This window comes from Episyrphus balteatus, chromosome 2 (assembly GCF_945859705.1).
Source record: "Episyrphus balteatus chromosome 2, idEpiBalt1.1, whole genome shotgun sequence".
Classification (NCBI taxonomy): Eukaryota; Metazoa; Arthropoda; class Insecta; order Diptera; family Syrphidae; genus Episyrphus; species Episyrphus balteatus.
The window spans coordinates 131517140-131542376 of NC_079135.1; the positions used below are offsets into that span (position 1 = coordinate 131517140).

General features: G+C 30.8%; 2 protein-coding genes across 3 annotated transcripts; one reads left to right on the forward strand and one right to left on the reverse strand.

The window, feature by feature from the left end:
* Positions 1-740: 740 nt before the first annotated feature.
* Positions 741-10348, reverse strand: LOC129910318 (probable dolichyl pyrophosphate Glc1Man9GlcNAc2 alpha-1,3-glucosyltransferase). The gene is made up of 6 exons (XM_055987654.1): positions 10176-10348; positions 9845-10117; positions 5126-5495; positions 4811-5073; positions 1250-1360; positions 741-1184 (listed from the first exon to the last, which is right to left on the reverse strand). Exons 1-6 carry the CDS (start codon positions 10232-10234, stop codon positions 761-763), a joined length of 1500 nt encoding a protein of 499 aa, XP_055843629.1. The 5' UTR covers positions 10235-10348; the 3' UTR covers positions 741-760.
* Positions 10349-12585: 2237 nt separating this feature from the next.
* LOC129910656 (nuclear transcription factor Y subunit gamma) lies at positions 12586-24906 on the forward strand. Of its 2 annotated transcripts, none has more exons than XM_055988116.1 (3): positions 12586-13008; positions 13057-13978; positions 24200-24906. In XM_055988116.1, exons 2-3 carry the CDS (start codon positions 13085-13087, stop codon positions 24470-24472), a joined length of 1167 nt encoding a protein of 388 aa, XP_055844091.1. In that variant the 5' UTR covers positions 12586-13008; positions 13057-13084; the 3' UTR covers positions 24473-24906. The 2 variants fall into 2 exon arrangements, with proteins under 2 accessions (XP_055844091.1, XP_055844090.1); XM_055988115.1 differs by having other exon boundaries at positions 12588-13008; positions 13082-13978.
* Positions 24907-25237: the final 331 nt, after the last annotated feature.

The following is a 25237-nucleotide window of genomic DNA, read 5'->3' on the forward strand; positions in this document are numbered from 1 at the left end:
GAATACAATTATTTTTCAATTTGAGGGCTTTCTAATAAGTTCATAAGATATAGAGTCCTTAGACATACATCTTAAAAAGCTAGAAATAATTTGTTCTTAAAACCTTTTTTCCAAGCTCAGACCATTGAACGAAAAAAGACGTGACAATCTGTTGCTTGATTGTATAGAACACCATTAACATAAACCTAAATAACATTTTTAGGTAAAATATATTGGATTTATGATGGGGAGAAACTAATTGAAAACAGCCCGAAAAATATTACAAATCTTATATCAACATCTACAAATATAACTAAAATAGATGCAGCAATGATTTGGCGTAGGTAATTTTGAAACCTATTAACTGCTCTCAAAACTAAACATTTTTGAAATAAAAAAATTAAAGCAAAAAATAATTTGACTTACATCTTTGCGGGAACACAATTTTGGAAAATAGATGAAATAACCCATAGATTTGAAGATAATATTTTACCAAAGCCAATGCAGAGATGGATTGGAATACCGAATCATATCGATGCAGCTGCAACGCTTGCAAATGGTAAATACGAAAATAATAACAAACCTAGAAGAGTTTAATGAACTGTTATTATTTTTTTTTAAGGAAAAACATATTTTTTTAAAAACAATTTATACTGGCTTTATAACAACAAATATGTACGACCCGAACGTGGATACCCCCGTAGAGCATCGACAGCATGGCTAGGATGTTTACCGACAGCAGAGAGAACAAAACTAAGAAATTCAAATACAACAGTTTTATTTATTTAGATTTAAGTTTCATTTTAGACTTGTTGGCGTTGGCGTATGCCAAGCCAATATCACTCATATATAAAATGTAATAACTTAAGAATGTATAAAGAATCCCCACACTGCAATAAATACTTGTTAAAAGTAACGGAAGGAATGGTAGTTTTGTATTTAAATTTAAGATAGGACTAATAATATGCTCAAACATCGGCAGCATTATGAAACCGCATAGATAGACAATTTCATACCAGTGAAAGTTCATTTTTTGATGCAATAACTTAAGGAGCACATAATGAGCCGATGTATATGCTAGGAATAAAGAATACTTCACTATAGCAAGTTCCGGAGTAAATAGAAGAGGGAATAGTGAGAAATTGCCAACAAAACTCAATAAAAATGAGTATCTAGCATCTTTGGTGTCAAGTAGACTGAGCAAACTGCAAACAAGAAGGAAATTATTTCTTTTCGTTTAAATAATAGGCGGCTATTTGGTGGATCTTACCTGAATGGTATGATTGCCATTAGAATGGCTTTTTCATGTACATGCCATCCGAACATAAAGGAAGTGCAGGAACAAATAACCACAGCTTGAAGAAAAGCCCGCATACTGTTGCTGAAATAAAAAAAGATTCAACTTTATTTCCAATTTTGTTTAGTCATTTTAATTCCTAGTGAGTTGAATATTGGTATACACCTATTCACTGTACGTTATTGCAATAATCAAACATTCTCCTTTAATGATGGTCTATTTTGCTATCTCAGGGAAATTATTAGGTTCCTTTTATATTGTGGACAATACCATAATGCAGAACCAACACACAAAGGCACTTGGAAACGTTTTGATTCTACGCGTTCGGATAAGGTTTTTAAGGCTCTTAACTTCTACATATGTGTATGGAAGATGTGGTTCTTGCCATTGTGTTAAGAGTAATACGTTATTCTTAAATAAAAAAATTGAAGTATTGGACCGAAGGGGGAATTCAATAAATGTCTTGTAGAGCTTCTCAACAGAAAAGTCTCAAAAAATCTTATAAAATTACAAAATTAGCTGCTGCAAAAGCTTTATGGTAAGTCACAGATTGATAACAAGCTAAAACCTACAAAAATAAAGTTTTAAAAGTTTGCGCTGAAGAATGAAGGTACTTATTGCAGCAAAAGAGAAACATACACAATTACCAAAAAAATGTGGGGTTTCCTTTTTTTAAATGAAACCAAAGAAATATAAGCTATTTCGATAAAGTTCTTAAAAATTGAGCAACATAACGCACATTGAGAACAAGAGTGACACTAAACAAAAAACCAAATTTTGAGATAGGTGACTTTGAAAACAACAGTGTCACAAAACAACAATGTACATTTTCGAGTTAAAAAACCATCTAGGTTCCGGTATATATTTTGGTGTTTTACAACAATCTTCATTCTGATACCTAGTCTAGTTTCCACACAAGGTTCGCTAATGTCGCCCGTATCTCAAAAAATTTTTTTGTTTAGTGCCACTCTTGATCTCAACATGCGACAAAAGGATGTATTTTTTAGGGTGTGAGTGCAATCTATTAGGTCAGTGCTCTACTCCGGAAACGGTTAGTTTTACAGAAAAATGTTTCAGAACTACACTAGGCCAAAAAATTAAGGGAACAAAAAAAAAATCGTGATTTTTTTAGTGATATTCGAAAGGCTGTATCTCAGTAAAAAAAGATCGCATCATGACAAAAAAAGCGTGTAAAAGCTCTATTCTCCTAGTTTTAGGATTAAATGTTAAAATATTTTCTTTCTAACGGTAAAATAGCTAAATCGTTGAAACTGTTACAAAACAAAAATTTTCCAATTTTTGTTTGTTTTTACTTTTCTCTTAAGAAAGTGGGACAATTTTTTCTGAAAAAATGATTATTATTTATAGAAAGGCTATTTATTTGGCTTTAAGATTCATTTTATTTCAAACTTCTACGATTTTTTTTAACTGCAATATAAGTCATCAAACCAAAAACCATACTTTTGACTTTGACTATCAATATCTCAAAAACGGATCACTGTACAGAATATTCAAGGACACATTTAAAAACTTCATTCAATTTTCTACAAAGAAATTAAGTTTGCTTTGTTAAACAAATTGTTTTCGGCTCCGCGAAATTAGGCCCCAGGAAATAAGGCCCCAATAAAAAAATGAAATAAGGCCCCAAAAAAATACAGACAAAACAACAACAACGAAATTTCTCAAATTTTGGGGTGTTACTTCATTTTTTGGGGCCTTTTTTCATTTTGGTTTTGGGGCATAATTTCATTACGAAATAAGGCCCCCATGAAATTAGACCCCAACACTTATTTTGGGGCTTACTTTCATTTTATTTTAAAAACAATTTGGGGCTTTATTTCATATTTCATAATTTACATAAAAATGCTATACTAAATTATTATCTTTCAAAAAAACTGTTGTAAAATTCCGCTTATCAAGGACCCAGAATTGGCAAAGTACCGCATATTGTGGACTCCCTGTTGGTTTGCAGCAATATCTTTACATTGAAAAGCATTAGTAAGTAACAGAATAGCTGAAAAAATCGCGCGATTTTTTAGCTATTCTGTTATTTAATAATGCTTTTCAATGTTAAGATCGTGCTGCAAACTAATGCCTTTTCATGTAAAGACCGTGTAGCAAACCATCAGGGAGCAACAGAATAGCTACAAGAAATCGCGCGATTTCTTGCAGCTATTCTGTTACTCCCTGATGGTTTGCAGTACGATGTTTACATTGGACAGCATTAGAAAGTAACAGAATAACTGAAAAATCGTTACTTTCTAATGCTTTTCAATGTAAACATCGTGCTGCACTGCAAGCAAATGCCTTTCAATGTAAAAAACCCTTAAGGGATCATTGAAAAAAGCATTAATAAGTAACAGAATAACCAAAAAAAAAACATAACAACAGTTTGAAACATCCTTGAGGAACAATTTTAAAAGTTCCGTCCATAAAGATGGTTCTGTTGGTTTTGGGGTGATATTTCATTACCAAAAATAAATTAATTATGAAAAAGAAAAATAATAACTAAAACTAATAGAAATTAAATAGCGGTAAATTTTCTAAAAAAACCGTAAAAATGCCTATTTTGATAGCTTTTCTAAATTAATCTAATGGCGTTTTCGATTGGCAGTCCGGAAGCGTCCGGAATCATTCTGAAAAAATTTTATTCACACAAAACTGTCAGTTTTGTACGAATAAAACGCTTTCAGAATGATTCCGGACGCTTCCGGACTGCCAATCGAAAACGCCATAAAAAATTAGAAAACAATTTGTTTAACAAAGCAAACTTAATTTCTTTGTAGAAAATTGAATGAAGTTTTTAAATGTGTCCTTGAATATTCTGTACAGTGATCCGTTTTTGAGATATTGATAGTCAAAGTCAAAAGTATGGTTTTTGGTTTGATGACTTATATTGCAGTTAAAAAAAATCGTAGAAGTTTGAAACAAAATGAATCTTAAAGCCAAATAAATAGCCTTTCTAAAAATAATAATCATTTTTTCAGAAAAAATTGTCCCACTTTCTTAAGAGAAAAGTAAAAACAAACAAAAATTGGAAAATTTTTGTTTTTTAACAGTTTCAACGATTTAGCTATTTTACTGTTAGAAAGAAAATATTTTAACATTTAATCCTAAAACTAGAAGAATAGAGCTTTTACACGTTTTTTATTTTGTCATGATGCGATCATTTTTTACTGAGATACAGCCTATCGAATATCACTAAAAAAATCACGATTTTTTTTTTGTTCCCTTAATTTTTTGGGCTAGTGTATTTTGTAGATAATTTCCCGACGAACAATTTCTATGATCACCTGTTTTGACCTCCAAGCAATGGGATGCGAGAGTTTTATGAAAAAACTGATTTTCTTAACCTTTTGACCTTTATAACTTTTTAAACCGGCACGATATAAATATCAATATTTCACACCTTCTTTACAACGATATAATAAAGGTGTATATCAAAATTCAGCTCACTAGGAATTTTTCCGCAGATAAAATCAGCTGTCTGTAACTTAAATTAATCAAATCTATTAAATAATTTTGCTCCCTTACCGTTTATCTGTGAAGAATAACAGCTTGATGACACAAGGAACCATAACCAGTCCAGTCAATAAAAACGTTGTCATTGGACTAATCTTTGGCAGAAAGACATGAACATACTCTTTAACCAGACCTCCAGTATTCGATCCGCCTTGTTTGGGTATTTTCAGTGCCACTTCGGCCACTTTATCAGCAAAATTATACAAAGCCCAAAAATTTGGAGCCCAATAAGCGTGCGTGAGTCCTCTTTTGAAAGGAAACAATCTGGAAAATACCTGTTTTGAAGAACAATATTACGAATACACTTTGTTAACTCATTCAAATTACCTGTGGCAAATGTTGGTAGAACAAACCAAATGACAATACAAAGCAACTTAATCCTGCTGCCAATAATCCAAAAAAGTTTGATATCGGTTGCTTTCCTTGGTAGCAATGGAACTTTAAGTAAAACGCACCAAAAGCTGGAGCCATATAAATGAAAATGTGTTTAAAATTCAACAAGGAAGCAAAGAGTACACATGACACAAGGAATCTCTCCTCCAGGAGATACCCGATGCTCAGGAGCAGGATGCCAAACAGAAATCCATTGTACTGAAAGTGTATGTGATCGACGAAGATAAGGCCAATGTTGCACAGAAAGATTAAACTCGCCGCAAGGATTCCAAGTGAGTTTTTGATCTTTAGAGCTGAAATGCATCTAACCAAATTGTTAATAACATCCCTATAAGCCTTTAAAATATCGATGGTCTCATGCAAAAGTATACTAAGTTCAAATGTGCTATTTTTGAGGAGAGCAGCGGTTTAAAGTTTTTTGAGTATATTTCAGGTATAACATTTTGCTTAATAGATTGCTGAGCTAAATACATCAATCAATTTGTATCATTAATTATGCAATAAAGTATCGAATCTGTGTTAGTTCTGAATTTAAGTGATTACTGCGCGGAAAAAATATACTTGAAATCTATTTTAAGAAAGTGGTAGTAACATATTAGGAACACAGGGCCCTTAGTTTTACTTAGAATCGTTTAGCTTGATATTTTTTCATTTTCAATCATCCCTTTGTACTAAAACGACAAGAAAACGACTTGCTCTCGGAGCGCCAATATGTGCTCTTCGCTCCTCTTCCCTGTGGCACGATAATTGCTTTAGTCAAGCCTCAATTTTGGCGTCCAAAGCGAGTAGTTTTGGTTTCGTTTTAGTTCAAACGACTAACGTAATAAAGATGAATGTGTCATTTAAGTAAATAAAAAAATTACACTGGGCAACGAGGGTTTCATTTTACTAAGATTGGTGAACTTTTCCGAATTGTTTTGGGGTGCTCGCGTTATAACCTTTCAATAATCAATTTTTTGCTAATTTTTAAGCTACTGTGGTTTTTAGCTTACAGTGGTTTTGTTTCAGAAACAAAAAAAACTTTTCTACGGGTTTTAGTTGTATTGAACTAGAATCAGAAGTAATAAATTTTCTAACCTCGCGTTTTTGAGATTAGAGATTTTTTGCTTATTTTTAAGTTGCAGTGGTTTTGTTTCAGGAACAAAGCAATACTTTTCACGAGACTTTGGGTCTGCTGAACTCGAGAATGAAATCATAATTTTTCTATCAGCTTGCGTTTTCGAGATATTCCCGTTATGACGATTAATCAATTCTTTGCTAATTTTTAAGCATTTCCCGAGTACCTGTATCACGCAAACTAGAGCTGCTGGAAAAAAAATGAGGGCAATTTTGAAATCAGTCAAATTAGTAAAAAAAAACCGTCAATAAACTTCATAAAACAAAAGAAGGCCCAATTTTGTTTACCAGTGTTATAAAAAGAACAATTAAAGATCAACTTTTATATTTCTAATAAAAAAAAAACAAAAGAAATAATAATAAGTTCACATTCTTTACATAATATAGGTAATATCATAATGTTTTGTAATAGGTATGTTGATTTAGTCATCATTTTCAGTATCTGATGGAACTGGAGGAAGAAGATGCGATTTTAATGTTCTATAGCATTCCTGATGTTATGTCAAAGGAATAACATTTTTTTCGCAGAGCCAAATTAAGTCCAAAAATTTTTCGGTAGAAACGGAAACTTGTTCAAACTCTTCCAACGGAAATTTTTTTGATCGGTATGTACTTGTTCTTTTTTTTGTTTTTGCAGGGTTTAACTCTATTATTTTGAATTCATCATCAGTTTGCAGTTGCTTTTGTAATGTTTATCACTAGATTCAAGGGTATTTGCAACAGCAGAACAAGTTAGAACACCTATTTAAATGAATTGTTTTTTTTTTTTTTTTTTGAGAACATTGCTTTTCTTGAAAGATAAATTTACTCCATGGCGTCAATTAATTAAAAATCACTGGTTTCGTTTTCAAGGCAGCTTATAGTTTTATCTGAGTAGAATTATATTTTTAAAATTGTTTTCCAACATTTAACGATTGTACTTTACTCATTTCATAGGATTTTCTAGCAAGATCAAATATTTTTCTTGCCCTAGATGCCATAATTAATTATTTTTTTTGGAAAAACTTTATCACTCAGTTAGGCCACGAACAAGAATGTGCAAAGTTCCCCCCAGACATACAGTCGTCGGCATAATTATTTTGACCGATGAACAATTCTCGATCTGATGAGAATAATTTCTAACGTTTAAACTTTATGTATTTTAAGTTGATGGTTATTTATTAAGTATGTTATGGTCAAAGTAAGTCATATGGGTAAAATGTGGCTTTTAGCCAGCTTTTTTTTTTTTTGTACTAGAAGTGCTGTTTTTCGAGTGGCAAAGGTATTTTGACCAGTATTCTCTTTCAATTTTTCAAAATTGGAAAAATTTCGCGAATAAACATTGAAATTAGGGTATTTATTGTTAAAACTTAAAATTCCCGTTACCTGTTAAACAAACCAATGTAGAACTGAGTTTTTTGCGTCAAATTATGTAAAAACTAATAAACAAACACAAGAGTTCGAGGACTGAGTAGAAACTATCATGGATGTGTAAAAAAAAAAAATAGGTAAAAACTACACACAAAAAGGACGAGCATCTTTTGACGCAATTCAATTTAAATCCCAGATTGAACCCTAAAATCATGGAGCTGGGTATGAAATCCCTTAGAAAGAATTCCGTAAACGACAACAACAATTCCCAGGAGACTAGGGAACACATTCAGCAAGAAAAGTCCTAGTTAACCCATTGAAAACATGTTGAAAACTATGAAATTAGCAAAAAAGCACGTTGGTAAGCCTATTTATTTCTGAAACAAAGTTATCTAGACCGCTTTCGAACAAAATTCACTCTTTGTGATTTATGGAGTGCAAAAGAACTTTCGTTGGTTCACTAAACCTTGTTTCAGAAAAATAGCACTTCTAATACAAAAAAAAAAAGCTGGCTAAAAGCCACATTTTACCCATATGACTTACTTTAACCATAATATACTTAATAAATAACCATCAACTTAACATATATAAAGTTTAACCGTTAGAAATTATTCTCATCATATCGAGAATGTTCATCGGTACTTAGAAATTAGAATTTAGTGTAAGACAGAAAAAAAAAAAAACAGTATGAAGGATACCAAGACTTGCTTAGGTGACATCTTCGATCTTCTTTGCACACACAAAAGAATACTACTTGGCACTTAAGTGCATTTGACTTTTGAAAATTATAGGCAAAACAGTTCTATGTGAACATAAGCCCTGTTAAATTGGAGGTGGTAGTCTACTAATAGTAGATGTTTTGGTTAATCTAGTAGATATGAAATTATTGAAAGTGCGTTCCATTGAAAATCGCTATTTAACAAGTAGTAGTACTTTGCTACCCCCCAAAGGAACAGGGCTATAGTTACGGTGACCATATTTCTGGAAGCGGAACCCGGGACAGATAAAAAATTTGTTGGATCGTTTTGAAAATATTGATTTTTCAAAAAAATTAAATTTTGTTAAATGAGTTTTCATAATTTTTCTTTATTTTGATATCAAGATTTTCTAAAGTATTTTATGGGAGCGTTTTTGTTGAAATCATTTAAGTCGTTTACGAAGTCAGAAATCAAGAAAATGGTTTTATAATAATGTCTGTTAATAACTTCTAAAAAAATATATTTTTTTAATCAAAATCGGGAGAGCTGTTTTTAACATATTAATTTTATTTTAAATGATTTTGAAATTTTATGATCTTTAACACAACTTTTAACATGTTCTTTATTCGAAAACATTTTACCTAGTGTAGCAACTGACAAACAGAAGCTGGAACTTAATAATTGACGAACATTAAAAAAAAAACTAAAGCCTACTCTAGATGCTAAACGAAAACTCTCATACAAAACCAGCACAAAATGTTGCTTTTCGTTGCACAGTACGCAGCTTACGTAACGAAATTCTTACCTGTGCTAGAATATATGTGTCACTCCCATTTATTTGTCCAGGCAATTCTTCTTGCAGCGAAAGTTTTTTGACTTTGGAGACTTAAAACAATTTTCGTTTTGCTTCAGCTGCGTACTATGCTTAATGCTTTATCCGAAAAATTAGAAAAATTTTAATTTCCAGCCACTGTTTTCTTGTTTTCTGTACAAAGTATTTAAAATATTGAATACAAAAATCAGAGAATGTCCAAATACGGGACAATCACGGGAAAATAACAAAATACGGGACGCTTATACGTCCCGGGTTTTTTAAATAAAAACCAGGGACAAGCTGTAGAAATACGGGACAGTCCCGGGTAAACCGGGACGGATGGTCACCGTAGCTATAGTATATAAGTTACAAATAAAAATTTCTTTGGTAAAACCACTAATCGAAACTTAAACATTTAAGTTAAACATAAATTCTAAAAGAGGAAAAAGTAGTGATTATAAGTTTATGTTCAACATAAATTATTTTAGTTTCGATTCAGCAAATGGCCCTAAGGGCAGTAAGAATGATTATGTTATGATTGGAAGAAGCTTTAAAAAAGGGTTTTATACCCTTTAGCTATAATTTCAAGAAAAAATATAAACAATAGAAGTCAATGCGGCGTACTTACTTGACTTAGTACATTCTTGCATGGGACCATCCATATGTCTTACTTACTTCTTAACTCCGAGTGCAAATACAATATCAGTTGTTATCACAGATAACCGCTGGAATAGTATCGTGGCATCTGAATCATAATTTAGATGGTTTACTTGCAACATTTTTGGATCGAAAAATTGCGCCATTTGCGACAGAGTCCATTCGAAGAAGGCAAAGAAAGGTGGATAATCGAGTGTCCATTCGCTAGTATTTTCATAATACCATTTGGAAGGGGGAAGGGAATGGGTAATTGCAAGCCAATTTCGATGCACTTCAAAATCTGTTGACCGGCTGAAAGGATTTTTACAATGGAGTTGTATTTATCTATAAGAGGTCTACTAAGACTTACTAGGATTTAATTAAAAGCAATTTAATGCTGGTGGCAAACAAAAATATTAACCAAAACATTTTTTTGTTTAATTTTTTTAAAATTATTTTTGTTTTGGAAAAAAGCCTTCAGTTCGATTTTATCATGGCGCTGACGTGTGAACTGGACAATGGTTTTCGGAGTAAAAGCATTGCCAGTTTAAGTTGAATGAATTAATAAGGAACAATGCTCATTTGAAATCTTAAGACGTGTCTACACTAGTTTTTATTTCCATCGCATTTTATAAAGTCTAGTTCGCTGCAGAAGCAAAACGAACATTTTTTTAAGGTTCAAAAACTCTTCTTGATGAGTAAAAATGGTCTGAACAGTTAAATGTGAATGACAAGTTATTTAAATTTCTCCAAATATTCAAACATAGGTAAAAAACTTCATTGGTCAAGCTGCTTATTTGTGAAATAAGAGCGGACCGTTTTTTGACTTTCTTTTAGACGACTTAGAGCAACTTATGGTTTATGCATTATGGTCTTCTGAACTCTTTTTGTTACTTACTTTTTATTCGACAATGAAAAAATAAAAATCGAGAAGCCACTGAAGAATGCTCGTTTTTCAGGGAATCGTAAGTAATTGAAGAGAAACGAATATTTTTCCAGTCTCAAAACTCAACAAATGCTAATGAAAAAATATCTGTATTCTGTCAAATTCAAAATAACAAAATTCTAAATTTATTCAAAATCACACAAGAAATAAATGAATTAAAAAAGAAAAAAAAAATTTCACCCACAGCTCTTTGAAATTTGAATCCCATAAAATGTCCAGGGGTTCAATTCTCGATCTGTGAAACTGTGACGTGAAAAGTTTTATCACGTCTTCCATAATAAATTTGATTCCGGATTTAAATAAAAAAAAAATAAAACAAACTTGAAAAATAAAATTTAAAAACTTTTCGTATGAAAACTGAAATAATAAATTTTTAATCGGGAGCGTATCGGAATCCCGATTTTCAATATCCCTTATTCTGAAAAAAAAAATAATATTTAAAATCTCGTTTCTAAAGTACTGTTTTTTTAAAATCCCTCTTATAATAATCCTTTGTTTAAGAAAAATCCCGTCTCTGGAAAGTCCACTTTTGAAAACTCCGTTTATCCCGCAAATCTCGTTTCGTACTTTCATAACTGCTACTCAATATGGTACACTTAAATTACCAAGCAGTTTCTCACTGTGAAAAAATTTACTGTACCTAAATATAAGATTTTTTCATTGAAAAAAAAATTCAATGCAAAATGTGTGCATTAAATATTTATTTTTAATGCTCGTCGAATTTATTACAACTTTGGCTATTTGACCATGCATAAACATTTTAAACTATAATATTGAAGGAGGTCAAAAAGACAAATTTGTAAGAAATTCGACGAGTATTTAAAAAAAAAATATTTAACGCACACATTTCGCATTGGATTTTTTTTCAATGCAGAAAATTTTTATTTACAGTAAAAAAATGTTTTCAAAAATGTATTCGCAATAAAAATATTATTTTCAATGCAAATTTCTTTCATTTCCAATAATTTTTTTTTAATGCAAAATATTTTTATTTGCAATAAATATTTTGTTTTTCAATGCAAATATTATTCAGTTGTAATAAATATTTTTTTTTCAATGCAATTTTTTTTATTTGCAATAAATATTGATGCAAATTCATAGTCATTTTAGTAATTTTTAGACCCCAGGGCCCCTGTTCTGTAACTTTATCACTGGCCATAAACGTTTTTCAACGTCTCTAAAATCCACTTTCTTCCATAAATAAAGCAAAATTTATTTCAAATTCAGAATTTATGAATTAAGAAATTATGATCTGGAACAAAATTTCTTTTATTTTGATGAGGTTTAATGGATTTTAAGGTCATTAAAATATTCTTGCTGGATATAGTTCACATTAAGTTTTCGTTAAGAAATCTATGTAAGTTGAACTGAATAAAAACAAAATTTGCGTATTGACAAGGTGTCTCACGATAAGTCAACTGATGAGTCCAAGTGAGCTCCACCGGGACGAAACGCCAAAATTTTTGTTTGGACTAAAGGCCATAAAAAGCTATATTAAAAAAATATTTTATCGCCAGTGATAAAAGTTACAGAACATGGGCACAGTTTATTTTAGACTGAGGTTTATCCAATGTTATTTGAATAAAATAATCTCCAGACTTTCTTAGAAGGAGGTTAGACGGTGTCTATGAATTGAATATGGCTCATTGTTTTTTAATTTCAAATGCATTTTTTTTAAATTGATATATATTTCCAATCCTGCTATAAAACAAGCATTTTAATTTTTTTTTTACAAAAATTTATTCAATTTTGTATCACCCATTAAAATTTTTTTACATGGTAATACTGTAATTTGACAGCTCTAAAAATTCGGAGTGCCTGTAAATGGACGCCAAATCAGCCAATCATGATCAATGGCGGACAGCAAAGGTTTTCTATTGGAGATTGCAGCACGTCAACCAATACGATTATTGGTCTCTGGTCGATTTTTGTTGATCATCGTCTCTCATTGGACAACCAAATAGGAAAACAATTCAATATCCAGCACGTGCACTTTATATTGTTTTGAATGCACAATAATAAGAAGCTACCAAAACTAACAAATACACTAAACAAAACTTTACAACTCAAAGAGTTTTTCATCTCTTACAAATCTCATCCAAACCAAAGCAATGGCATTCTTAACTTTGTGACCGAGACGAAGAATCCCAAGTGAATTAAAGAAGAGACACCAAACGAACAACATTCAAATCAACCGTCTAAATTTAAAAAAGTTGCCAAAACCAATTCCCCAACAATTTATTCCCAAATCCGCAAAGTAAGTCGATTTTTTTTTTTAATCTTAAAATAACCTAATTAAAACAAGATTGTTTGGTTAACAAACAACACAGCAAATGGAACACCATTCAATAACTGTTACCCCAATCAAAGTCGAAGTACCTGACAGTGTTGAACCATCGGTATCCTCTTCGTCGTCGTCGACCAATGACCGACAAAGAACAACTCACCACAAAGTCGCTACTCAGCGCAGAAAACCTCCAACTATTGAAACCTTTTGGCCGACAGTTCTGGAAGAGGTCAGAAGTATACAACAAGTTGATGCTAAACATCAAGCTTTACCTCTAGCTAGAATTAAAAAAATCATGAAACTCGACGAGAATACTCGAATGATTGCGGCAGAGGCGCCTTTACTCTTTGCCAAAGCTTGTGAGTATTTCATTCAGGAGTTGACTCTGCGTGCTTGGGTGCATACAGAAGAAAGCAAAAGACGTACACTACAACGCAGTGATATTGCTCAAGCAATTTCGATTTGTGATCAATTTGATTTTTTGATTGATATTGTTCCGAGAGAGGAAATTAAACCACCAACTACGTCAGTAAAGAAAGAGGCAGATAAACAAGTTAATCAACAACAGAGTACGGCGGCGACGAGTTCGGTTAGTATGAATTCGACGACAAATACGGTGCAAACGCCAACAGCTCAACCAGAACAACAACCAATGCAGTATTATATACAGCTGGGTGGTGGCCAACAGGCACATTTACAACAACCACACATTCAAACGTCGAATATTACGTCGAATGGGCTGTTGGGTAATCAACAGATTCAGCAGTCGTTGCAGGGGATTAATATTGTTACTGCTCCGCAGAATATTTTGTTGACTGCTGGTAATCCAGGGCAGCAGCAGACGGCTGCAACTATGGTGAATAGCTTGCAGAATCCACAGCAGCAGATACAGTTGATTCAGCAAGTTGTTACACCGAATGGAGAGATTACCAATGTACCGGTAAGAATGTATTCAATTTTATTTATTATTAAGTTGACTAGATCTAAGATATAAATCAATATATGGAAGAGCTGAAATGAACCAAGTCAGAAAAAAGTAAATTTGAAGATATAAGGTCTGTTCCAGACTTTTTGTGCACTAAATTAGGAAGTTTGTCAAATTAATAAGAGTTGGGAGAGAATACTCTGAGTAGGAAATAAAACTATAAAAGACTGCCAACGAGTCTGGAAAGGGTTGAACTTCATTATACAACACAATTTTATATTTTATGCTTGATTCGATAAACATTAACCCTTTTTTAATGCAAAAAATTTAAAATCACTACAATTTGATTTGTTTTCTTCTTTTATTTATTTGTTTGGCATACGTCAACTTTTCATTTGACAGAACTCATATTTCTGCCCAAAGAAACTCATATGTCGTTTTCTTTCACTCTATTAAGGAGTACTCTAAATTTGTACTCCTTTTTCTGGAGTGAAAGAACATAATGAGAGTAATTTTTTTTTTGTAATTGTGTGTGTGACAAGGCAAAAATGGATAATTTCCTTGAAAAAAATAGTGATAACAGGCCTAGGGAAAAATTTTATTAATAAAAAAAAAAATAATTAATATTAATAACATATGAAGCATAATAAGCGTTCGTTGATAAGTCTGCTTATACACGAAGACGCAAGGCGCAGAAATTATCTTCGAATTTCCTCCTGATTTTCGTTTCGGTGCGTCGCGCGCTTCTACACACAGTATTTTTTTGAAGACGCAAATTTGACAGCTATTTTTCTTTGGGTTTATTTTGTTCTTGATGCACATAAGAACAACGGAGAGAGAAAGATCGATTTCTCCTTTGCTCTTATGTGCATCTTGTGCGTCTACGTCTTCGTGTAAAAGCAGACTATGTATTTTAATTCCAAAAAAATAAAAAAAAAAACAATAAAATATACAAAAAAACAACTCCAGTGGGTTCTATGTGCAACGAAAACTTTTGAATAAATTAAAAACGTTACTATACACAACCGACGAAGCAGACTCCGCGACCGATGAAATAAAATAAAGCAGAACAGAAAAAAAAGAACAAGATCAAAAAGAAACGTCAAAAAGAGTCACAAAATTTTTTACCGAGACTCACACTCACGGTAAAAAATCTTCCTTCCCTTTTTTTCGAACTTTATTTCTCCCTTGCTTTTATGTGAGTCTCGCGCTTTGCGTCTTCGTATAGAAGCGGACTTAGTTTTAATTTGGTATATTTTTAATTATACTTCTGATCGGTTTTTTTCAGCCTAATTGACACACACCCTTGTTTCATAATTGTCAAATAAAAATATCCCATCAACGCAGAAAAAAATGGGATTTTTTTGTTATATGGCACAGGATTTTTTTTTATTGATGAAGAACACTGGCTGAAATTTTTTTTATTCGGTTTTCAATTTTATTTTGGAAAAAGTGAAGAATTAACGAAAAAATGGAAGAAATATATCTGGCGGAATATAATAAAATAGAAAATAAATATTCATAATGGTTGTTTTTGTTAATAACAAAAGAGTTTGAAAGAAAAACTTTTCGCATTTTTCATTTTTCAAACAAAATTTTAAAATGTCAAACTTCAAATTCATAAGTGTGTGTGCAAATCGGTGTAAATCTGACTAAAAATGTGGAGTAAATCCGGAGTACTCCGTAGTACTAAAATTACTCCGGAGTAATTTTTTTTTTACACTTTTGTGGCGTCAAAGAACACAAAACCTTCAAAAGTGCAAAAATAAGTACTAAAAGGGTACTCTCATTGGAGTGAAAGAAAACGACAATAGTATTATGTCGTTTTCTTTCACTCTATTAAGGAGTACTCTAAATTTTTACTCCTTTTTCTGGAGTGAAAGAACATAATAGAGTAATTTTTTTTTTTGTAATTTTGTGTGTGACAAGGCAAAAATGGATAATTTCCATGAAAAAAATAGTGATAACAGGCCTAAGGAAAAATTTTATGAATTGAAATAAAAATTTAATATTAATAACATAATGAAGCATAATAAGCGTTCGTTGATAAGTCTTCCTTCCCTTTTTTTCGAACTTTATTTCTCTCTTCCTCTTATGTGCGTCTCGCGCTTTGTGTCTTCGTGTAGAAGCGCACTTAGTTTGACTTTTGGTGTATTTTTCATTACGCTTCTGATCGGGGTTTTCAGCCTAATTGACACATACCCTTAGTTTGATAATTGTAAAATAAAAATATCCCATCAACGCAGAAAAAAAATGGGATTTTTTTGCTATATGGCACAGGATTTTTTTTGTTATTGATGAAGAACACTGGCTGAAAATTTTTTTTATTCGGTTTTCAATTTCATTTTGGAAAAAGTGAAGAATTAACGAAAAAAATGGAAGAAATATATCTGCGAAATATATAATACAATAGAATATATATTTATAATGGTTGTTTTTGTTAATAACAAAAGAGTTTGAAAAAAAAAACTTTTCGCATTTTTCACTTTTCAAACAAAATTTTAAAATGTCAAACTTCAAATTCATAAGTGTGTGTGCAAATCGGTGTAAATCTGACTAAAAATGTGGAGTAAATCCGGGGTACTCCGTAGTACTAAAATTACTCCGGAGTAATTTTTTTTGTACACTTTTGTGGCGTCAAAGAACACAAAACCTTCAAAAGTGCAAAAATAAGTACTAAAAGGGTACTCTCATTGGAGTGAAAGAAAACGACATTAAATTTCTCTCGTAAGCGCTCACTTCTACATAATTTTTGTAGTTGGGAACAGACTCGGTACCAAAAATAAACAAATATTACTAAATTCGGCAATTTTAGACTGAGCGTTTGGAACGGACCTATAACAAGTTAAAGTAAACACGCTACCATTGAATCTTATGGGGAAAATTTTTACTTGCGATATAGGTACTATATATCAAGTTATGCATTTGTACAAAAAAAAAAAGTTGAGATAACATTTTTCCATGACATTACGATGATAGACAATGCCAAAAAAGTGGGTCCCGGAAGTCCGTCTGTCCGTCTGTCTGTCAGTCTGTCAGTCTGTCTGTCTGTCTGTCTGTATAAGAAACTAGAGCCTAAACGGATAGACCGATTGACTCCAAACTTGCTATGTAGTAGTTTTTGGAGACTCTCCAGATGGGTTTTTGGAATTAATTTTTTCGGACCAAAAATAACGGTACCTGTCATACAAAAATTTCGGAAAAGTTTAATTTCACGAAAACGGCTCCAACGATTTTGTTAAAAAAATTCAAATGTTAGTTTTTAAACAATGTCTATCTTTTGAAGAAAAAATTTTTTTTTGAAAATCGTTATTAACGGTACCTGCCATAGTGGGCTATTGATTATGTCGAAAAAAACAGGGTAATAAGGAACTAAGACGTTCACGGGTTTTTATTGCAGGAATCGTTAAATGGGTTATAAAAGAAGATAAAACCGCGGAGTGCTATTAAATGAGAGGGTGGAAACTGAAGATAGGGGTGCAAAAGCCCCCTTTTTGGTTTTTTCAATATACCTCGTAAACCAAGCAAAATTTTGATATATTGCACATATAACTTTTTGTAGAGAATTAAATTTCCTATTGGAATAATGTTTTTTAAAAATTGAAAAAAAAAATTTCCATACCAAAATAGTCGAAACAATCATAAAAAAAATATCAAAAAAATCGATTTTTTGAGTTTTTTTGCTTTTTTACTTGTACATTTTTTTTGGGTTGAGATAGACATAAACGCTGCTCCAAAGAAAAAAAGAAGCTTAAATTTCCTTCAAAATGCTGTACTCACTAAATTTTTTCATTGAAAATTAACCGAAGTATGGCCATTTTAATCTAGCTTTTTTTTCGCATTTTTAGTTTTACTCAAGTAAAACAGAAACATTTGAGGGGAAAGTACGATAACTTAAGCACCAAGAACTGATAATGAGATTTTGTAGAGGGTTTAAAAACAATCATTGTTTACTATCGGAGGGGGGGTCTATGTCCCCCCGTTTTGGCGGGAGGGGCAATTTTCTAAAAAAAATACTTTAAATAAAAAAAAATTATTAAAAAACAACGGCAACACTTACAGTTTTGATTGATACTTTTTTCAAAAGCTAGAATTATAAACTTAATATTAATTTTAAAATGAAGGTATTTTAATCAATTGTTTTTGAAATGCCTGATTTCAAAGTCAAAACCTGTAAAAAAAAGTTTAAAAAGCACATTGAGTACAATTTTCACAAAGACTGTGGACTTCAATACGAAATTGATCGACAGAGTAAACTGCCTTAATCGATTTCTTATCAAATCATGAAAATCATAATGTTCCTATGCCTTCTACTTTTTGAGAAAATTGAAAAATAGACAAAATACTTTCTTTATCGGAATCACTCGCTTATTTCAAAAACAATTGATTAAAATAACTTCATTTTAAAATTAATATTAAGTTTAAAATTCTAGCTTTTAAAAAAATTATCAATCAAAACTGTAAGTGTTGCCGTTGTTTTTTAATAATTTTTTTTAATTTTAAGTATTTTTTTTAGAAAATTGCCCCTCCCGCCAAAACGGGGGGACATAGACCCCCCCTCCCATAGTAAACAATGATTGTTTTTAAACCCTCTACAAAATCTCATTATCAGTTCTTGGTGCTTAAGTTATCGTACTTTCCCCTCAAATGTTTCTGTTTTACTTGAGTAAAACTAAAAATGCGAAAAAAAAGCTAGATTAAAATGGCCATACTTCGGTTAATTTTCAATGAAAAAATTTAGTGAGTACAGCATTTTGAAGGAAATTTAAGCTTCTTTTTTTCTTTGGAGCAGCGTTTATGTCTATCTCAACCCAAAAAAAATGTACAAGTAAAAAAGCAAAAAAACTCAAAAAATCGATTTTTTTGATATTTTTTTTATGATTGTTTCGACTATTTTGGTATGGAAATTTTTTTTTTCAATTTTTAAAAAACATTATTCCAATAGGAAATTTAATTCTCTACAAAAAGTTATATGTGCAATATATCAAAATTTTGCTTGGTTTACGAGGTATATTGAAAAAACCAAAAAGGGGGCTTTTGCACCCCTATCTTCAGTTTCCACCCTCTCATTTAATAGCACTCCGCGGTTTTATCTTCTTTTATAACCCATTTAACGATTCCTGCAATAAAAACCCGTGAACGTCTTAGTTCCTTTCTAAACTACATAATCAATAGCCTATAGGACCGCTTTTTTCAAATCGGATTTTCTACAAAACTACTTATTGTATTTCAACGAAATTTTTTATACAAAAGCATTTATATAATTTAAATATAAGCCAAAAATAAAATTTTGAAAAAAATAATTTTTGGATTTTTAAAAAAATTTTGAAAATTTTTTTTTGAAAAATCAAATTTTCGAAAACGGGATATTAAATTTTTTTGAAATTTTGTTTTTAGATGTTGATTAGTTATTTCTACAAAATGGCATACCAGTTTTATTTTTAAACTTTTTTTTCAAAAAATTATTTATAAAAAATTAGTTTTTTAAAAAACGGCTCTAACGATTTTGAAAATTTTTTTTCTAAAAACGCACCTTAATATATCAAATAAAACTGCATACTTGTTTTGTGGGGCGATTTAATTTCAGATATTGTTTTATTTTTTGAAAAATGAATTTTATTTTATTTTTGTTTTTTTTTTTGTTTTTATGTACCTACATTTCCCAAGTTTCTATATAAAAAGTCTTAAAAATTTAAGCAACTTCAACTCTAAGAGCAAGTTCGTGCGACCCAGTCGTGCATTTTATTTTTCAACAAATGACAATTTTAAGCGAAACTCTTTTTGACCAAACTAATGATAGATCTTTATAGAGTAAAACCTTGCGCAAGGGGTACCAATTACCAAAACTTGAATTTTTTATTTTTTTGACTTGGTCCATTTCTGCTGTGAGACATCCATAATGTATGTACGTATATGTACTAGGCCTGTCCTTATTTGCTTCTTTTTTCTTTTAAATTAAGACATCCGCTCAATCTTCTTCAAATTAATACAAATAAAACCCCTAATTTTTTCAGATTTTTATCTATACCCCTTGCTGTCTCTGTATCTAAATGAAATTCTTGTACTTGGACTTTGTGTTTGATTTTTCGATTGTTCCCATATATCTCCTTTACGGTTTGTTCCGTTTTGTTCTAATTTTGCACAATTATACTGAAACTCATCGTTAGTTATATTGCGTTCCAAAATATTGTTAAAAATATATTCTTGAATCACAAAGAAATCCATTTTCTTTAGTACTTATTACGTTTATTACACTTTTTTCTAGATTTCTCCAAAACGGCTGAATCAATTTTTTTCAAATTTCGTCAACACGTTTTTATGCAATGTTTAAATAATGTTGCATACTAAAAATTGTTTTCTGATTTTTTTTTTACAAGGAAATTATAACACTTATGAAAATTTTTAGTATGCAACATTGTTTAAACATTGCATACGTACGTGTTGACAAAAATTGCCAAAAATTGATTGATTCGTTTTTGAGAAATATAGACTCCTTCCAGCTATAAATACATCTGAAGAATGTTTTATTTGCTTGGATGGAGTACTTAATAAAGTAGCTCAAAACAGAAAAACAGATTTCGTCACTTCGATGAAACGAAAGACATGGTATCGAGCAAATAAATCGATACAGAGCAAATAAATGTGCGATCCGAAGATAATTTGAAACACTTTTCGACCGGGATCCGGTTTGTGAAAACCACAAACTTTTCTTTTGTTTTAAACGGAAATTGCAAGGCACTTTTTTTTGTACAGTAGATCGAGAAAAATGTATTATTATCTTAAATAAACCCACGATTTGGACCCAGTTCAAGCTAAGGCAAAAATTAAAGAAAACTGCTTAAGATTGGGGTTGAGCCCATACATCTAGGCTAGCAGTCAATATGCGTTTTTCTTTTTAGTCCTAAGCGAGGAACTGAGCTGTCAAAAAAGAACTGTTGTACTTTTTTTTAGCTCGGAAAGCTCTGAGCGCCAAAATTATACATTTTGTTACCTCTGAGCTCGGTAAAAATTCACAGAGCAGAACGAGTTTAAAACTGAGCGTGTAATTTTTTATAGAATGTGATACAAAAATAAAATGCACGACTGGGTCGCACGAACTTGCTCTTAGAGTTAAAGTTGCTTAAATTTCTAAGACTTTGTATAGAAATTTGGAAAAAAAAATAAAATTCGTTTTTTAAAAAAATAAAATAAAATCTAAAATTAAATTGCCCTCCAAAACAAGTATGCAGTTTTGATTGATACATTAACATCCATTTTTAGAAAAAAAAAATTTCAAAATCGTTAGAGCCGTTTTTAAAAAAACTAATTTTTTATAAATAATTTTTTGGAAAAAAAGTTTTAAAATAAAATTGGTATGCCATTTTGTACAAATCACTAATCAACATCAAAAAACAAAATTTCAAAAAAATTCAATGTCCCGTTTTCGAAAATTCGATTTTTCAAACAAAAATTTTCAAATTTTTTTTTAAATCCAAAAATTATTTTTTTGGAAATTTTATTTTTGGTTTATATTTTAATTATATAAATGCTTTTTCACAAAAAGTTTCGTTGAAATCGAATAAGCAGTTTCGGAGATAATCGGATTTGAAAAAAACCGTTCTATGGCAGGTACCGTTAAGAATGATTTTCAAAAAAAAATTTTTTCATTGAAAGATAGACCTTTGCTTAAAACTAACATTTGAATTTTTTAAACGTTTTCGAGATATTTCAATTTTACCTAAATCGGTATATGACAAGTACCGTTATTTTTGGTCCAAAAAAATTAATTCCAAAAACCCCTATGGAGAGTCGCCAAATAACGCAACATACCAAGTTTGACATTAATCGGTCCATTCGTTTAGGCTGTAGCTCCTTATACAGACAGACAGACAGACTGACAGACAGACAGACGGACTTCCGGGACCCACTTTTTACTTGCGATATAGGTACTATAGGGCAAGTTTAGGATTCGTAAAAAAAATCGAACTCGAGATAACAATTTTACATGACATTACGATGATGGAGAATGCCAAAAAAGTGGGTCCGGCAATTCTGTCTGTCTGTCTGTCTGTCTCTATCTGGAGCTGCAGCCTACACGAGTGAAGTGATTTTCTTCAAACTTGGTAGTTAGCAGTTTTTGGTAATTCCCTAGAGGGGAAATTGAAATTTTTTTTTATGACCAAAACTAACGGTACCTGCCATATAACGGAAATAGAAAAGTTAATTTTTTTCAAAAACGGCTCTAACGATTTTGATTAAAATTTTTGTGTGTAGTACTACACATAAGAGCCAACTTTTTAAATAAAAAAAATATTTTTTGTACCGTTATTAACGGTACCTGTCATAGAACGGTTTTTTTTTCGTTTCTGAATATCTCGTACAACATTAACCCGATTTAAATGAAAATTTTTATACAAAGTGTGTAAGTAAAGATAATATTAAAAATTTAGAAAATTTTCAAAAAACGCAATTTTGGATTTTTAAAAAATATTTCAAATTTTTTTTTGAAAAATCAATTTTTTGAAAACGGATCAATGAAAAATTTTGAAATTTAGTTTTTATGTGTAAATTAATTATTTCTTCAAAATGGCATACCAACTTTTTTTTGAAAAATGTTAAAAAATTTTTATACATAAAAAATTATTTTTTTAAAAAACGGCTCCTACAATTTTCGAAAATTTTTTTCTAAAAATACCTTTTTATACAAGAAATAAAATGGCATATTTGTTTTTTTTTTTAAGATAATTTAAAACGGAGTTTAATTAATTATAAAAACAGATTTAATTTTTTTATACTACTTATGAAATTTCTTCAAAATATCAAATTTTAAATTTTTTGAATAAAAAGCTTTAACATTATAGTTACTTTAAGCATAAGAGCAAGTACGTGCGACCCCAGTCGTGCAATTTATTTGGTATTGTCTACCATCGTAATGTCATGGAAAAATGTTATCTCAACTTTTTTTTTTTGTACGAATGCATAACTTGATATATAGTACCTATATCGCAAGTAAAAACAAACTGAAAATCAAAAGAAATGGTGAGGGCGGATGAATCTGGTTGTTCTCCCAGCGAAGGTTAGGAAAAATAAATATTATTTTGAGGTGTTTATATTTATTTTTGTAATTTTTTTATTGAGTGGACGAAGGAGGTGACAAGAGAAAGCAATTTTATAAACAAAGTGCAATTTTGACAATTAAGCCCTTAATTATGAAAGTGGTTACTCACTCCTAAAAAAACCATTAAATCTAGCATACAAATAATAATTATTAATTAAAGGGTAAAGTTTATTTGAAAGCGAAATTGCAGTAAATTAACTTCTTTATTGCTCCTTCAGTGATTTCAAAAAAAGAAATACAATTAAATCGTTATAAAAAAATATTAAGTAAGTTTTTCTTTAAACAATGCAAAAAGTGACTTAGTCCACTTTCATAATCATGGGCACAATTTATTAAAAATATTATATAATGACAGTGCTCAATTGTTTTTCCTTAAACTGTTCGGAGCTTTCAGGCCACCATCAGTTCAGAGCGAATGCCTTATCACTACATCCATTTAAAAATTTCTTGTATATCGCTTTAATTCTAAATTTTCCCATCCACTCACACATATTTTGCAAATTATTTTTTCAACTACATATTAGCCTTCTGAAAACTTTAAATAGCCCAATTCCAATTCTATTTGCGTAGGGTCATGATTGATGATAAATATTAAAAAAAATACGTATTCACCACAGTGCGTTTCATTTGTTTGTGTTCTAGAAAAGAAGTTAATTAAGAATTAAGATTAGGCGACATTTTCACAATTTTATCGTTTTATGTATGGTTCGCATAGTAATTAAAGCATCTATGTACTTATACATAACTATTACCGAAAATGTGCTACTGCAGATAAAGTTAAAATTCATAAATCTTTGATACTTTGTTTCTTTTTTTTACGATACCAATGAACAGTAGAGCATTACGTTTATATGATGCCTCAGTAAGAAAAGTTAAAGATTAGTCTTAATGCAAAAAATTGAACAGATTTGTATTAAAAAGCCTCCTTAACTTATGTTAAGTGTAAAGACATTTATATTTTATTTGAAACAAAAATATGCATAGCAAAAAATATTAAATTTTAGGCATTTTTTTTTTTTAATTTTTCATAAAGGAACAAAATCATTGCAAGTGGTTAGCAATCAAATATTTAAAACCTTTTCAGTTTGCACAAGCACATACATATCTTACTCATTTTCTTTTTTACTTTTCATTTACAGATAACCATAACAGCAAATCAATTAAATCTTCTACGAATGCAAATGCAAGGCAATCAAGCGGCAAATGCACTCCAAACACAGCAAGTTCTTATACCAACAATTCCAACCCAACAGCAAACTCAATTAGTGCACATAGGCGGTGGAAATGTTGCAACAGCTGCAAATGTCATACAAAACCCAGGCCATGGAAATATCTTCCTCAGCACCGGTCATGGAAACTCTATAGTTTCAACTGATCGAAATCTTGGAAGTACATTTAGACCCAATTGTTGATATCCAAATTAGTGTGAATATGTAGTTTCTTGTTTAATACAAAAAAAAAAAAAAATTAAATAAAAAAAAAACATTTACATATAAATATGTATACATTATATATTATTTAAATATATATTTACTGTTAACATAATAGTTATAAATTATATTAACTACTAGTCTATAAGTTTTGAATTCAAAGTATGGTTTTGCAATAAAAAAAATATACTCTGCAAAACTCCGTACAATCGAGACGCATCAGTTTGTCTCAAGTGTAGCTTTAAGAATATTTAATTTCACGTGTGTACACCCCAGCTTAAAAATAAATAAATAAACACATACATGTTTAATGTATGTGAGTGTAGTGCTGAAACTTGTAAAAAACTAAAGTTTTCCCAGAGTTTCCCCAATTGTATAATAATGATGGATATAAATAATAAATGTGTATAAATGTATTTGTATTGTTTTTTTTTAACCATAAAGCCACCAAAATCTAACTGATAAATGGGGAGCCAATTATCTCAATTTTCAACATTAAAAAAATGTTCATAAAAAGCAGAATTTTTCGAATATGAACAATCTTTTGAAAGCATTTTAAACTGTGGATAAGCATTTTGCAGATAATGGTTTCTCTTCATCAACAGTTTGCCTTCTGTCATCTTATCTTCGGGATAGACAACATGCAGTTTCAAAAGGCAATAGAATGTTGAATTTCTTTCCGACTTCTAGAAGAGACCCACAGGGTTGGATATTAAGACCGCAATAAGATTACAGGACCATTTGTAC

What these genes read in the sequence shown, in the direction of transcription:
- LOC129910318 (XM_055987654.1), bottom strand. Translation starts at nt 10,234, where the DNA reads ATGTTTTGGTTAATATTTTTGTTTGCCACCAGCATTAAATTGCTTTTA. An exon ending in TTTGCACTCGGAGTTAAGAA is followed by an intron (nt 5,496 to 9,844) that starts GTAAGTAAGACA and finishes CAATTTGGTTAG; the next exon opens with ATGCATTTCAGCTCTAAAGA. An exon ending in TTATTCTTCACAGATAAACG is followed by an intron (nt 1,361 to 4,810) that starts GTAAGGGAGCAA and finishes TTTTTATTTCAG; the next exon opens with CAACAGTATGCGGGCTTTTC.
- LOC129910656 (XM_055988116.1), top strand. Translation starts at nt 13,085, where the DNA reads ATGGAACACCATTCAATAACTGTTACCCCAATCAAAGTCGAAGTACCT. An exon ending in GAGAGATTACCAATGTACCG is followed by an intron (nt 13,979 to 24,199) that starts GTAAGAATGTAT and finishes TTTCATTTACAG; the next exon opens with ATAACCATAACAGCAAATCA.